This window comes from Brassica rapa, chromosome A05 (genome assembly GCF_000309985.2).
Source record: "Brassica rapa cultivar Chiifu-401-42 chromosome A05, CAAS_Brap_v3.01, whole genome shotgun sequence".
Classification (NCBI taxonomy): Eukaryota; Viridiplantae; Streptophyta; class Magnoliopsida; order Brassicales; family Brassicaceae; genus Brassica; species Brassica rapa.
The window spans coordinates 11,650,571-11,664,068 of NC_024799.2; the positions used below are offsets into that span (position 1 = coordinate 11,650,571).

The following is a 13,498-nucleotide window of genomic DNA, read 5'->3' on the forward strand; positions in this document are numbered from 1 at the left end:
TTTTGTGATCTATGATTTAAAAATTTTGTTATGACATGATACAAATAATTAAAAAATAATATAAATTGAAAGTCTCATTTAATAAGTATCAAAAATAAAAGATATATAAATATATGTATCATTTTAAATTAAACTATATGCCATATAAAAATATATAATTATCTTAATTTTAAAATTTACTTTGAACAATTTTTTGATAAAAAATTTGAAAAAATATTGACAACTTAATTTTTTAAAATATTATAAATTACTTAAACCATTAATTCCACAGTGAAAATTTTGTTATCACTAATTTAAATTTTTTGCTATAACAGATACAAATGATAAAAAAAAAATGAGCAAAAAGCATCATCTAATAAATATTAATATTAAAATATACCATATATATGTTACTATCATTTAAATTTAATTATATATCATATCAAATAGAAAAAATATTTTTTCGATTTATAAAATTTATTTATATGATCGCACTAATTTAATTATATAAGTAGTAGATAATGACTTTTTAATTATTCAATATATATTTATTATTTTATAATATGTTATAAACATATAATATATAAAATAATTTATATATATAATATTTATTCCGCGTAAGGCGCAGATCTTAACCTAGTTAAAATTTTTGTTTGGGCAAATCTCCAAAATAGCACCTTTCTAAGTTTATATCACAAAAATAACATTCAAAAACTAAAATGACCAAAATAACATTTTATCTTTTGAAAAATTTAAATTTTTTTATTTTTCAAAATTTGAAATCTTATCCCCAAAACCTCACTTCTCAACTCTAAACCCTAAAACCTAAACTCTAAACCCTAAACCCTAAACCCTAAATTCTAAACCCTAAACCCCATCTCTTGAGTGCTATTTTTGTGACTTTTGGCCTTGAGTGCTAGTTTGGGAACAAAAACTTGATTTAGTGTTATTTTGGTCTTTTTCTCTTTTTGTTTCACGTCATCATAATTAGCCAATCTTTGGCTGCAGTTCCTTAATCTCTCCCATGTCCAAATTTGGACCAACTTAAACCAGGCACTTAGATCAGTCTTGTCTTCGATTAGGTGAAATCTATATTGTGGTTTTTTAAGAGACTTAGCTCAGCATATAAGTTTGCATGAACAGGTGGAGCAACAGCGGTCTGTGTACCAGTTGAAAGATGAACAACGATTGGAAAAATAGTTTGGTAGAGATGCTAGAAGTGTAGATGGCACAAATTAATAGCTACGCCACAACACAAGGAAAGATACATGTTCAAACCTAAAACAGAGAATTCTACCTTAAAGAACCATTACATCTTCAAGTGTTGTGGTTGTCACCCCAAGGGAAAACGAAGGTTTTGGTGTCGTGTCACCATTTCTCAGCAATAATCAGAACTAGCTCTCTGAGTTTTATGGACCTTGTTTGCGGATGCCATAACTGCTACGAAAATTCCAGCTTTTTCCATGGGTATGCAAATCATACATTTTTTATAGCCAAGACTTGAAACCTATCTTCACCATTTGATTCCTCATTTGACATATCTTTCAAATACTATCACCATAAACTTTGTATCTTATAAGCTGTCGACATATGTAAAGATCAAAATAAATTTCCCCAAAATATTGATAATATGTTACACTGTTGTTTTGATTCCATGATATCCTCTTGGAAAAGTTGCACCTCAAATGGTTAGACACAAACTAGCTAAGAAAGTTATGGAACCTTCTTGTCAACTAAGCTAGCGCCAAACCATGCTAGAACAACTCAGTAAGTTACTATAGGTAGCTGATCATGGACCTGTTGGAAATTTTTTTTAGGTGATACTCCAGTTTCTAATTAAAGAATCTTTCGTTGATGGCAAAAGAAAATAAAATTAATAAAGAATCTTTTGGAAACAAAATAAGAAACTGAAACGCATCTCTTTTATTATTTTACTAGGTAATAACCACGCCTTGCACAGAATGTGATTATTAGTTTTGTTATTTTTTAATAAAGAGATATTAATTTGTTTAATCTGGATATCGGTTTGGTTTTAAGTTGTTTTTTGGTTTTTAATCTCCTAAAACATAACTATAATTTTAAATCAATTTTTATTTGGTTTGTTCAGTTAAAATATTTGATGTTTTTGGTTTTTTTTTCTGTGATAATAAAAATTATTATTATTTGTTTGTTTTCGTGTTATGAATCTTAGATAGTCGTGATGTCGAACCAATGGTTTCATATTATAGTTTCTTAACGGATAATAGTTAAAAAAAGAAAAGAAAATTATTAAGACAAATCATTTTACTACAATTTGGTCGATAGTGAAAGAAGCATTAAGAAAAAGAATATTTTAACTTCCAAAAAATAGATATTTCAATTGCGGTAAATACTTAGGTGCTCACGTCAATGTGCACATGTATGTGTATGTAAAAGTATATAAAGATGATTGATAAATATATAAAGATGCTGTTGATTAATATTAAATGATATTTTTTTCAAAATAATACATGAAAAATAAAATTCCTAAAATGAAATTATTTAAAAACAAAAATATTGTAAAATTTATATAAATTCTAATATATAACTTATATATAATTCTTTAAATATATGTATATATATGCATATAACAGATCAAATTGGATATTTGTTCCTATAAATATTGATATTTGTGATTTGTTTTTTTTTTACGGATATTGCATTTTAATATTGGATTTGTTTCGTAGAGTAACGGATATCCAGATTTTTCGGTTCGAATCAAAACGGATAACAAATCGAATCAAAATTTATGAATAATTTATCCAGCTCTATTCGTAAACAGTAAAAATAACGTAAAGAAAAACCATGAATGTGAGCTTTATGTTAAAAAAAAATGTAAAGTACATAGTGTGAACATATTTATGTAGAGTTTGGCTGAGAAGCTGATATTACGTGTATACGCACACCAAATAACCTAATGTGCACACTACCACAATCGAATGGTATGTCGATGTAGCACTTTAGGATCGAATCCACAGAGACCAAATCTTACACTTTATCTTTATGGGATCAGAATCAAGCTAAAACAATATGGGGGTTTTAAAGTTGAGGAATCGTAATAAGTAAGTAATAGATTGAATTAAAGTTTTCAGATGATTAAAAATGCTAGCCTAGGGTGGTTTGATCGGGTGTTAAACAAGTGTGAGCCAAACAATTATTCAAGTTTAATTAAGAGCAAGTCTAGACCTCGGATCACTCAAATAGAACAATCCACTGTCGTGGTACTGCCCCCTATGCTGATCGATCTTGATACCTAAACTCTCGTTTGGATCAAGATGCGACAGCAAGCAATAGAGATCAAGTCCGATATGTTCACAAAACACCCTAATATCTACTTTCGCTGATTAGGGATGCAATGCTCATTCAAGTTATGTCTAGCAACCTATAACACTTTTGATGAATAGATTAAACCTAAAATCAGGCACTAAGTGGTTAACTTGATGCAAGCCTTAAGAACAACAGTGAATGAAGACAATCGATTTATAACTTATTTATGTCAAGCTCACGGATCTAACACCCTAACACCCTAGACTAAGCAAGCTGACTACTCAGCCATGGAGCAAGAAAACACAGAGACAGAGACTGAATAAAACATGTGTAGATAAAATAGAATAAGGGTTCAGGGGGTTCTTCTCTAGGGTGAGAGAGATGGAGCCTTCTCCCTTTACAAAGTATCAAATCACAAGTCTCCAACTCTAAGGTCTGGTTTCTTCTCCCAAAAACAGCGTAGAATGATAAAGAGAAACAAAAATATGATATATCAAAGCCACAGGCGGCTGGGAGAGAAAATATGGATAATTAGGGCAAATCCCGTAATGATTGTAGTTTCCTAAAAAATCTCTGCCGCTGGAACACTCACTCGGAACAGTCATCAAGACTGTTCTGCGTGAAAACCACCAAATTGCATTGTTTTCTGCCTCTTTTGTTCCAGCTGATCCATCTCCCATAAAATGCAACTCCAGACCTGTAATGACTCCAAAAGGACTAGGAAGACTCGATAAAGACTTGAAAACCAATTTAAAAGCATATATACAAGATGTATAAAACACCATATATCAATTCCCCAAGACTTAGATCCTTGTTTGTCCCCAAACAATGTCAAGTATCAAGAACAGGGAGAAAGGTTTGAAAGTGTGGGAACTCTCCTATTCTCAGCAACCATACTTTAACCACGAATCTCTGAACCATACAAGCAGTAAAACTAGGACAACACACCCTTACCGGAACCCCACTGACTGCTGTTCAAAAATCGTCTTCATACTCTTCATCTCAAACCTGAAAAAGCAACACTATCGAGACAGAACTCCCTACATTCATTTAAGAGTAGCGTGAGCTTCTCATCACAGGCATCATTCAGGGTAGACGGTCTAGGTGTGGAACAGGCTATTTAATGGTGGAGTTAAGAGTGTTTAGGGGCTACCATTTCATTGAAGAGGATGCAGGATATCACACAAAATGGCAAGAGAGGATAGATCCATTGATGTCCACAGCCTCTACTCGTTTTTGCTCTATCTGGTGCGACTGTTCTGATGACGGAACAGGCAACTGATTGTTCTGCTTTCTACTTTCCTCTACACACTCTTCAATACTTGGTACCAACTTCTTGCTCGACCTTTCCAGTGGCTCCATGTTTCTTTTCTTTCTTCCCCTTCTCCATCACATTAATCTCGTTTTTTTTTTTTTTTTTTTTTCGAAGACTGATATGGTGATGTGACGAAGAAGGAGGTAATACATGATCGTTCTGAGTGCCACTGGTGGTTATGATTTTGCAACCATTCTGGTTCTCCACCCCTGCTCTTGCGCAGTTCATTGGTTATGGAGCAGTTGCTCCCTTAATCTGCTTGTTCTCCTTTCTGACTGAATTTCTGCAGCAGTAACGAGTAGCAGGCTGCGTTGATCCTTTCCTCTCCGACCTTTTTGCACATATCTGCACATATGACACTGAAAAACAAATGCATGAAGGTGGAATAAAGGCTAAGGTGCAGGGTGGGAACTAGCTAAAGATGAGCTAGCCACTCAGGATCAGCAAGATGGATAAAAAGGATAAGAAGTCCTGAGTGTGTTCTCGTTTCCCTGATCTAATGCCCATAACAAGAAGAATTTCAGTCAAGATTAGGTTCAAGCAAGGTGGAGTTAAGTCTACCCAGTGTAACCTGATCGGCTGAGAACTTCTGGAGAATCAAGTGAGATATGTCAGGGTGTTCCAGGTCCACATGTGTGTCTTTCGCCACTGCTAAGGTCACTGAATAAGATAACTAAAGCACGAGGTGGTCAGTGATCAACACAGAATAAGATCCTAATTCCCACAAAGTTTTGAATGACTCAATAAAAGACGGACTCAAATTGACCCAAAAGAAAAACAAAAGAAAGAAACGAGTTAGTAAACGACGAAAACCCTCCCCCAGACTTACTTCACAACGTCCCTGGTGTGAAAATAAATCAGAGAGAAGGTGAAATCAAGAATAAACATTTTTTTTTTGTTCGATACTTACCTGGCGCGGAGCAGCCTGACAGAGCAAGACGCGGTTGCTCCAGCAAAGGATGCTCTGGAATGAGAGCAGCCAGCTGCTTGCTCCAGTCAAGGGTCTCGGATTTTCTGATTTATGACCTGAGACTCAACAAACTAAAAACAAAAATAAGTGAAAAAGAAAATCCTAATGTTAATGACACTCACCAGTGGGTTGCCTCCCACCAAGCGCTTGGTTTAAGTCTCTAGCTTGACTTGGTGACTGGGATCAGTCGGATTGAGCAGGAGGGCCTGTTCTAAAACAAGCTCCACAATCAGACATGTTCAGCTTCAGAACTCTGCTCAGCAACCCTTTCACAGCAGCGTCTCCTTTCTCCTTCAGCTCATGTGTGAGAATGGCTCTGACTTTAGAGAACGGTCTGGAGGTACCCTTGCACTTTACCTCATACTCAATGGAGTTCTCATCACACTTGAGAGGTATCAAAGTCATTGTAGGATCTCCCTTGACCCTTTTCTTCTGGACTTTTTGTTTCACCCTTGAATTCCCTCTGAATTTAGTAGGATCAGTGCTAGGATCTTCATCAGAAAACAGCCTGCTCTCACCCTTATCACCATGCTCCTTCTCTGGAACAACCTTCAGCTTTTCTACATCAAACACTGAGATGCGAGAGGCGTGTGATGAGGAAGATCTGGTGGGTACAGCCTTGTAGAAAACTTTCTTGTTGATGTTGGAGAAGCAGACTCTCTTGTTGGGCATATCGATGGTTGCTCCAACAGTAGCCATGAATGTCCTTCCAAATATTAAAGGCATCTCATGATCCTTGTTCATCTCAACAACTTGAAACTCAGCAGGAACAATGCATTCCCCTACTTGAACATAAAGGCTGCGGATGGTTCCATATGGGACTGCTCTGGAAGAGTTTGCAAAGGTCAGGGTCAGCTGAGAACGCTCAATATCAGCAATACCCAAATCGTCTACAATAACCTTTGAGACGAGATTCACACAAGAACCAGAGTCACACAGAGCATCCTTGAAGGTTGTTCCTGCGATGGAACATGGAAAAACAAATTTTCCAGGATCATCAACCTTAGGCAATACCTTCAGTGCTGGTGTAGACAGAGCTTTGGTATAGAGGACCTTGATCTCCTCTTGAGTCTCTCTACAGTGTTTAAAGAACTGGAGCAATGGACGAATCTGCAGAGCATCTTCGAATGCAAGTTCTTTAGGAAGCCTTCTCACCATCTTGTTAAAACCTATCAGCTGCTCTTCACTAATGGGATCCATCAGATGTCTAGGTGGAATTGGATAGGGAACCTTAGGAACATAGACTCGAGATGGTGGAGTCTCGGCAAGTTCGCTAGAAGCAGTCACTCCAGAGCTAGCAGACTGCTCTGCTCTCTCTTCTGCGCCTGGAGCAGTCTCAGCGAACGGATGCTCTATTGCATTACAGTGCTCAGTCCTAGGATTTTTATCAGTTCTTCCAGGGAGCGTCTCTTGTTGCCTCTTGACACTCTCAGCTGTTTGAGCAAGCTGAACATCGATCTTTCTTATGTGGATCGCAAGATTGTCATACTTGTTATTCAGTTCAGTGAACATGTTGCCCATCCTGGTATCCATTTCTGTGGTTACCTGATTCAACGCCTTGGCCTGAACCTGCTGACCCTGCAACAATTGTTGCATCATCATACCCAGACCCTTCAGCTCATCTGGTTGATTGTTCCCGTTAGCTGGAACAGCTTGCTGATTGCTCTGCGGTTGTCGCTTGTTCTGGTTCTGAATATGCCCAGCCGTAGCTTGCTCCATGCTGAAGACGTGCCCTTGGTTGTTTTTCAGTAGCTGATCAACCTTGGCAGTCAGCTCATCTATTTTCTGGGCGTCAGAACTGTTCCCTTTCATGGAGCAATCACTCTCCTCTTTCTTATTAGCTGCGCTAGCAGCCATGTTCTCAATCAGCTTAAACGCTCCAGCAGTGGTTTGAGTCATGAAATCTCCATTGCTCGCGGAGTTTAGAGCACCTTGGTATTTCCAGTCCACTTCATCATAGAAAATGTCCAGGAGATAATCATCATCAAATCCATGGTGAGGACATTCTCTGCGATAGTCATTGAAGCGCTCCCATGCGTCGCAGAAAGGCTCATCAGTGAGCTGTTTGAAGGAGGTGATCTTGTTCCTCAATGCAGCTGTTCTCGCCTTAGAGTAGAAATAACTGAGGAACGCTGATCGGACCTGTTCCCATGAAGTGAGAGAGCCGGTAGGGAGAGAGTTCAACCACCGTGCAGCTTTTCCATCAAGAGAGAATGGGAATAACATGCACCTGATGTAATCTGGTGGAACACCATTAGCGCGAGTGAAACTACAGACTTTTTCGAAGCTCTCAATATGCTCCATTGGAATTTCTGTAGAGAGACCAGAGAACACCTTTCTCTGTACTAGACCGATCAAAGCAGGCTTGATCTCGAAGTCCTGCCTGGTGCAGAGTGGAGGAACAATGGCAGAGCGCGTAGTAGGGATGTTACGCGGAAGGTTTCTCTGCCCGATTGGAACAGTCTGCGCCTGTTGTTCCTGCCGCGCGAGAGCAGCCTGTTCAGCAGCATCCTGCTGAGCCTGGATGGTCTGCTGCATTTGTTGCATCTGCTGCTGCATGAATGCCATAGCCGCAGCGAGATCATCCTGATTGGCGTGATCACCCATAGTGGTGTCAGTTTGCCTTGGCTGTTGACGATTTGTTCTTTCTAACCTTGCTAGCTCCTGGTTGGTAAATGTAACTAACTCCCCTTGTGCGTTTCTCCGAGTATGTCTACTGGTCATGCACCTGGAACATTAGCTGCAACAAAAAGGATAAGGCAAGTTAGAGGTCTTAGACTAAATAATTTATCCAGCTCTATTCGTAAACAGTAAAAATAACGTAAAGAAAAACCATAAATGTGAGCTTTATGTTAAAAAGAAAATGTAAAGTACATAGTGTGAACATATTTATGTAGAGTTTGGCTGAGAAGCTCTCTACATGTGACATGTGTCTATTTTAGTGTAAACGCATTTATTACAATGCTTATACACGTGACATGTATCCAATTTAGTGTGAACACATTTATTACAATGCTTCTCTTTTAATATATAAGGGATAACCCTCTGTATTATCAGATGCATGCTATAGTAATCAAACAGTGTATATAGGCCCTGTTCATTTGTACATCTGGAAGATGCATCCAGATGGTTCATCTAGATGTCTTATCCAGATGCTCCATCTAGGTGTTGTTCGTTTCTTCATTTCGTCCATGCATCCAAATGAATCATCTGAATGCAACTATGTTCGTTTGCTTGTCATTTTTTAACTTTCATCTCCATCTAGATGGACTTGTTAATAAAATGACTAAAATATAATTTTTTACGTTTCGGCGGAAAAATAGCATTTTTACGGTTTTGGCCGAAAATATTTTTGCGATTTTTGAGGAAATATGCGTTTTTCGCGATAAAGTGCATTTTTATGGTTTTGGCGGAAAAATACGTTTTTTGCGGGTTAGACGGAAAAAGTGTGTTTTGAAGTTTTGGCGGGAAAAATACATTTTTTCCAGTTTTGGCGGGAAAATACATTTTTCCAGTTTTGGCGGAAAAATACATTTTTTCTGGTTTTGGCGGGAAAATACATTTTTCCGGTTTTGGTGGGAAAATGCGCTTTTCCGGTTTTGGTGGGAAAATGCGTTTTTCCGGTTTTGGCGGAAAAAATACAATTTTCCGGTTTTGGTGGGAAAATACGTTTTTTCGGTTTTGGCGGGAAAATGCGTTTTTCCGGTTTTGGCGGGAAATGCGTTTTTCCGGTTTTGGCGGTAAAATTTCATTTTCCGGTTTTGGCGGTAAAATACATTTTTCCGGTTTTGGCGGGAAAATGCGTTTTTCCGGTTTTGGCGGTAAAATTTCATTTTCCGGTTTTGGCGGTAAAATACATTTTTCCGGTTTTGGCGGGAAAATGCGTTTTTCCGGTTTTGGCGGTAAAATTTCATTTTCCGGTTTTGGCGGTAAAATACATTTTTCCGGTTTTGGCGGGAAAATGCGTTTTCCGGTTTTGGCGGGAAAATATATTTTTCGGTTTTGGCGGGAAAATGCGTTTTTCCGGTTTTGGCGGGAAAATGCATTTTTTCCGGTTTTGGCGGAAAAATGCATTTTTCCGGTTTTGGCGGGAAAATGCGTTTTTCGGTTTTGGCGGGAAAATATTTTTTTCTGTTTTGGCGGAAAAATATATTTTTCTGTTTTGGCAAGAAAATGCGTTTTTCCGGTTTTGGCGGGAAATGCATTTTTCGGTTTTGGCGAGAAAATGCGTTTTTTTTTTGTTTTGGCGAGAAAATGCGTTGTTTCCGGTTTTGGCGGGAAAATGCTTTTTGCGGTTTTGGCCGGAAAATGCTTTTGAAGTTTTGGCGGGAATATGCGTTTTTTGGGTTTTGGTCGAAAAGTGTGGTTTTACTGGTTTAGCCGAAAAATGAGTTTTAATGAAAATGTGTGTTTTATGTTTTTTTTTGCAGAAAAATGCATCTTGCGGTTTTGGCGGGAAAGTGTATTTTTCCATTTTGCGAGAAAATACATTTTTTGGTTATAGCGAAAAAATGTAAATGCAAAAAAAAATAGAATTTACGGTTTGAAAATAATATTTTGATTTTAAAAGATCATTTTTGTCATTTATTATTTTGGACTGAACTAGATGCATCTGCATCCAGATGCACTATCAAGACTCACCTTCATTTAGGTGAGAATTTGAGATGAATTCAGCTGGGTGATCCATCTGGATGTAGCATTATAATGCACTAAACGAACATCAATTTCCATCTTCACCCAGATAGATCACCTGAGTGAGCAAACGAACAGGGCCATAGCAGATTTGTAACGAAAAGATGGGTATAAGCTCAGTCTCACTTATGATCATAGAGTAGACATTTCCAAAGTGTTAAATTTGCAATCTGAATTCCATTTTCTATATATTTACTTGTCAATAATAGTAAAGATCTTACATCAAAGAATCAGAAGAATAAAAATAATGATCACAGTTAAAAACCCTTTCTTTAAACAAGAATCATCAAGCAATAAAATTAGAAAACGTTGATAAAGGAACTAGACAAAGTCCTCTCTTCTTCAGTTCTGCAGATAAGAATTCTTCATTTATGACTTCATTTATGTTCGATCTTATGTCTCTTGCAACACAATGTTTCTTGAATATTACCTCTGATGTAACATTTACATTATTTTCACCACCATCCAACACATGACAACCCTGAATAAACACCAAAAATGTTAGAAACTTAACAAAACGAAAAGACCAACTCCACAAATTAAGATACACTCGTATATATATATATAATCTAACCTTAGTTTTATTCGAAGGAGAAGAGGCTGTGTCTTCTTCTTCGTCTTCATCTCCTTCTTCTTCTTGTTTTTCTTCTTTGTGTTGATGGATGATACTTCTCTTTTTAGGGTTTGTATTAATACTATTAGCCTTTCGACGAGCAACGTTATGTATCTTTGTGTTGTGGACAGGAGATGCAGCGTCTGAGATCATCGATGAATCATTATCGTAGTAATGACTCATTTCTTCGACCATTTCGTCTTCGTGATCAATGTCTTCAAAGTAGATTAGCCAACTACTCTCTTCTTTTTGATCTTCTTCTTCTTCGTGTATCGTTCTGACTTGGTGATTAGAGAATACCTTTTGTCTCACGCAGTTGTTTACGGAGTTCTCCATTGAAGTGTGGGGGGGGGGGGGGGGTATGCAAAAGAAAGATGTGTATGCACAAGCTGAGACTTTTGTTGCCAAATGATTTTGTTATGAGACAGGGTTTCATTTATAAAGGAAAGAATAAGTAGAGAAAGAGATCATGGAAGGTGAAGGTGTGGCACATTTCGGTCCGTTTGTAATTTTTGTTTTTTTTTTAATTCTTTTATTTAGTTTTTAAATTGTATTATTGTTTTTTTAATATCAACTAGTGTTGGATCTTTGATATGTATTCAAAGACACAATGGGTGGCAAGATTAACACCACTATCTAAATGAGGGAAAGATATGTGCTTCCGTTTATATATGAACATATCTTTTTATAGAGTTTAAAAGCATTGTTTTGTCAAGTATTTTGTACGAACTGAAAATTAAGAAACAAAGTTTACACAATTTAATTTTCATCTGCATTTCACTTTGCATTTACATGTTCGTAAATTATATACGGAAAGGCTAACAAATAAATTTATATTCAAAAAGCAACAAAAGTCACATTCAGATATTTAAAATATATATAGATCGAGTAGTTTGGTTTCTTGTTGTGCAAGAATAACAAAGGAGGGAAAGTGGTGAACCTTCTTGTGGGTTAGTGGATAATGTGATTGTGCACGTTTCACAAGTCTCGTTGGTCTCTAAAGTGAGTTTGCTCAATCTTAGAGAAACAAACATATAATATGAATAATTTCATTTATAAAAGAAATGTATATATACTAAGCTGGTAAGCCGTGACATAATTAATCCATAAGATTCCCTTAGGGTGTTATTCAATCTAAAATCAATTATTAATGCAATCCATCAAATTTATAATTTTCAGATAGTTTAAAGTTAGAAAATTCTAAAATCTGTGTAATATGCCTTAGTTTTTGATTTCAGTTATTCATGAGATTCCACAATAAATGATTTGAAATCAATTTATTAAAAAAGTTTCTTTAAAGTTGAATAATACTAGATTTAAAAAAATAATGGATTTAAATAATTCATCGAAGAACACCAAATTTTAAATAAAATTTATAAATAACATATCTAATAACGCTCTATTCTATTAAAATAGAATCACTATTTAATCTCATGTTGACAAATCATATGACACTAGGATAAGACTTGGATGGTGAGTTTATAAAATTAAAATATAAAACATATGGTTATGACAAATTTAAGATTTATAGATGATTGGTTATATATATATATATATATATATATACATGATTGCATAATTTGAAATTAATTTAAATACAAAGAAGTTCAAAAAAATGAATTTAAATCTTTATTAAATGAAACCAAATTTTAAATAAGTTTTATAAATAATATATTTAATAACAATATATTTTAAAACAAAATCTATAATAATTTGAATAATGATGAATTGTGTTTAGGTTTAAATTTTCTTAAACACATAATTGAATAACATCCGCTTATTGAGATTATCTAAGAATGTGAAAACGAATAGCATTTTCATACCAATGGTAAAAATCCATCACTGACAACAATTGAAACATCATGGTCTAACCTCTAACTAGAACTACATCACATTTTCTACGTAATGAATTCCCTTTTCTCGAATATTTCTATATGTATATATATTATTTTATTTTTCTGGTTAGGTTCTAAGAACTTTCTATATGGGTATTCAAGATAGATTTCGGAACCACAAGAATAGCCAGCTTTTGCAACTTATTTGGAAGATATCAAGACCCTGAAAGAGAGTTTCACACGATCAGAAATCATCTATGTACCACGGACACAAAATTCAAAGGCGGATAGTCTAGCACGCAATGCTAGAAAACAGCCGTCTTTCGTCGTTTACATGGATGTAGATCACCCGATTTGGTTCACAGAGTCAATATGAATCTGTATTGCTGATGACAAAAAAAAGAAGATAAATTTTTTATATATTTATAGTCCAATGTCGTTAAAACCGATTATCTAGCTTGGGGATGAGTTGAACTAATCACTATTATAGTCTTCCCGTAACTAATAATGATTGAACTATTTATACTATTAAAACGGAATCACTAAAAATTTATTACAAAAGTTATAGTTGGACCATTATATTTATTTAACTTCTTATTATTTTATCTACAACTAAGTTAAATTATTATTAAATATATACTCTAACCTTACACATTATTTAAATATTTTCAAAATTAAATATCAAAGAAAATATTCTTAAATATATTTTCTAAAATTACATTTTAATAATATCTTTTGATATATTTTAACTTAAAATATAAATATATATTTCTTTTAATAATAAAATTCGTAATTAATATTAAATGTTA

General features: G+C 35.4%; 1 protein-coding gene and 1 non-coding gene across 2 annotated transcripts; one reads left to right on the plus strand and one right to left on the minus strand.

Moving 5' to 3' along the window:
* Positions 1–7,536: 7,536 nt before the first annotated feature.
* Positions 7,537–7,643, plus strand: LOC117134454. Its single transcript, XR_004458641.1, has one exon. It is a non-coding gene; the product is annotated as a small nucleolar RNA R71 (small nucleolar RNA).
* Positions 7,644–10,254: 2,611 nt separating this feature from the next.
* On the minus strand, positions 10,255–13,450 carry LOC103868601 (vascular-related unknown protein 2). Its single transcript, XM_009146686.2, has 2 exons — positions 10,816–13,450; positions 10,255–10,722 (listed from the first exon to the last, which is right to left on the minus strand). The coding sequence occupies exons 1-2, from the start codon at positions 11,188–11,190 to the stop codon at positions 10,528–10,530; spliced, it is 570 nt and encodes a 189-aa protein (XP_009144934.1). The 5' UTR covers positions 11,191–13,450; the 3' UTR covers positions 10,255–10,527.
* Between the last annotated feature and the right edge of the window lie 48 nt (positions 13,451–13,498).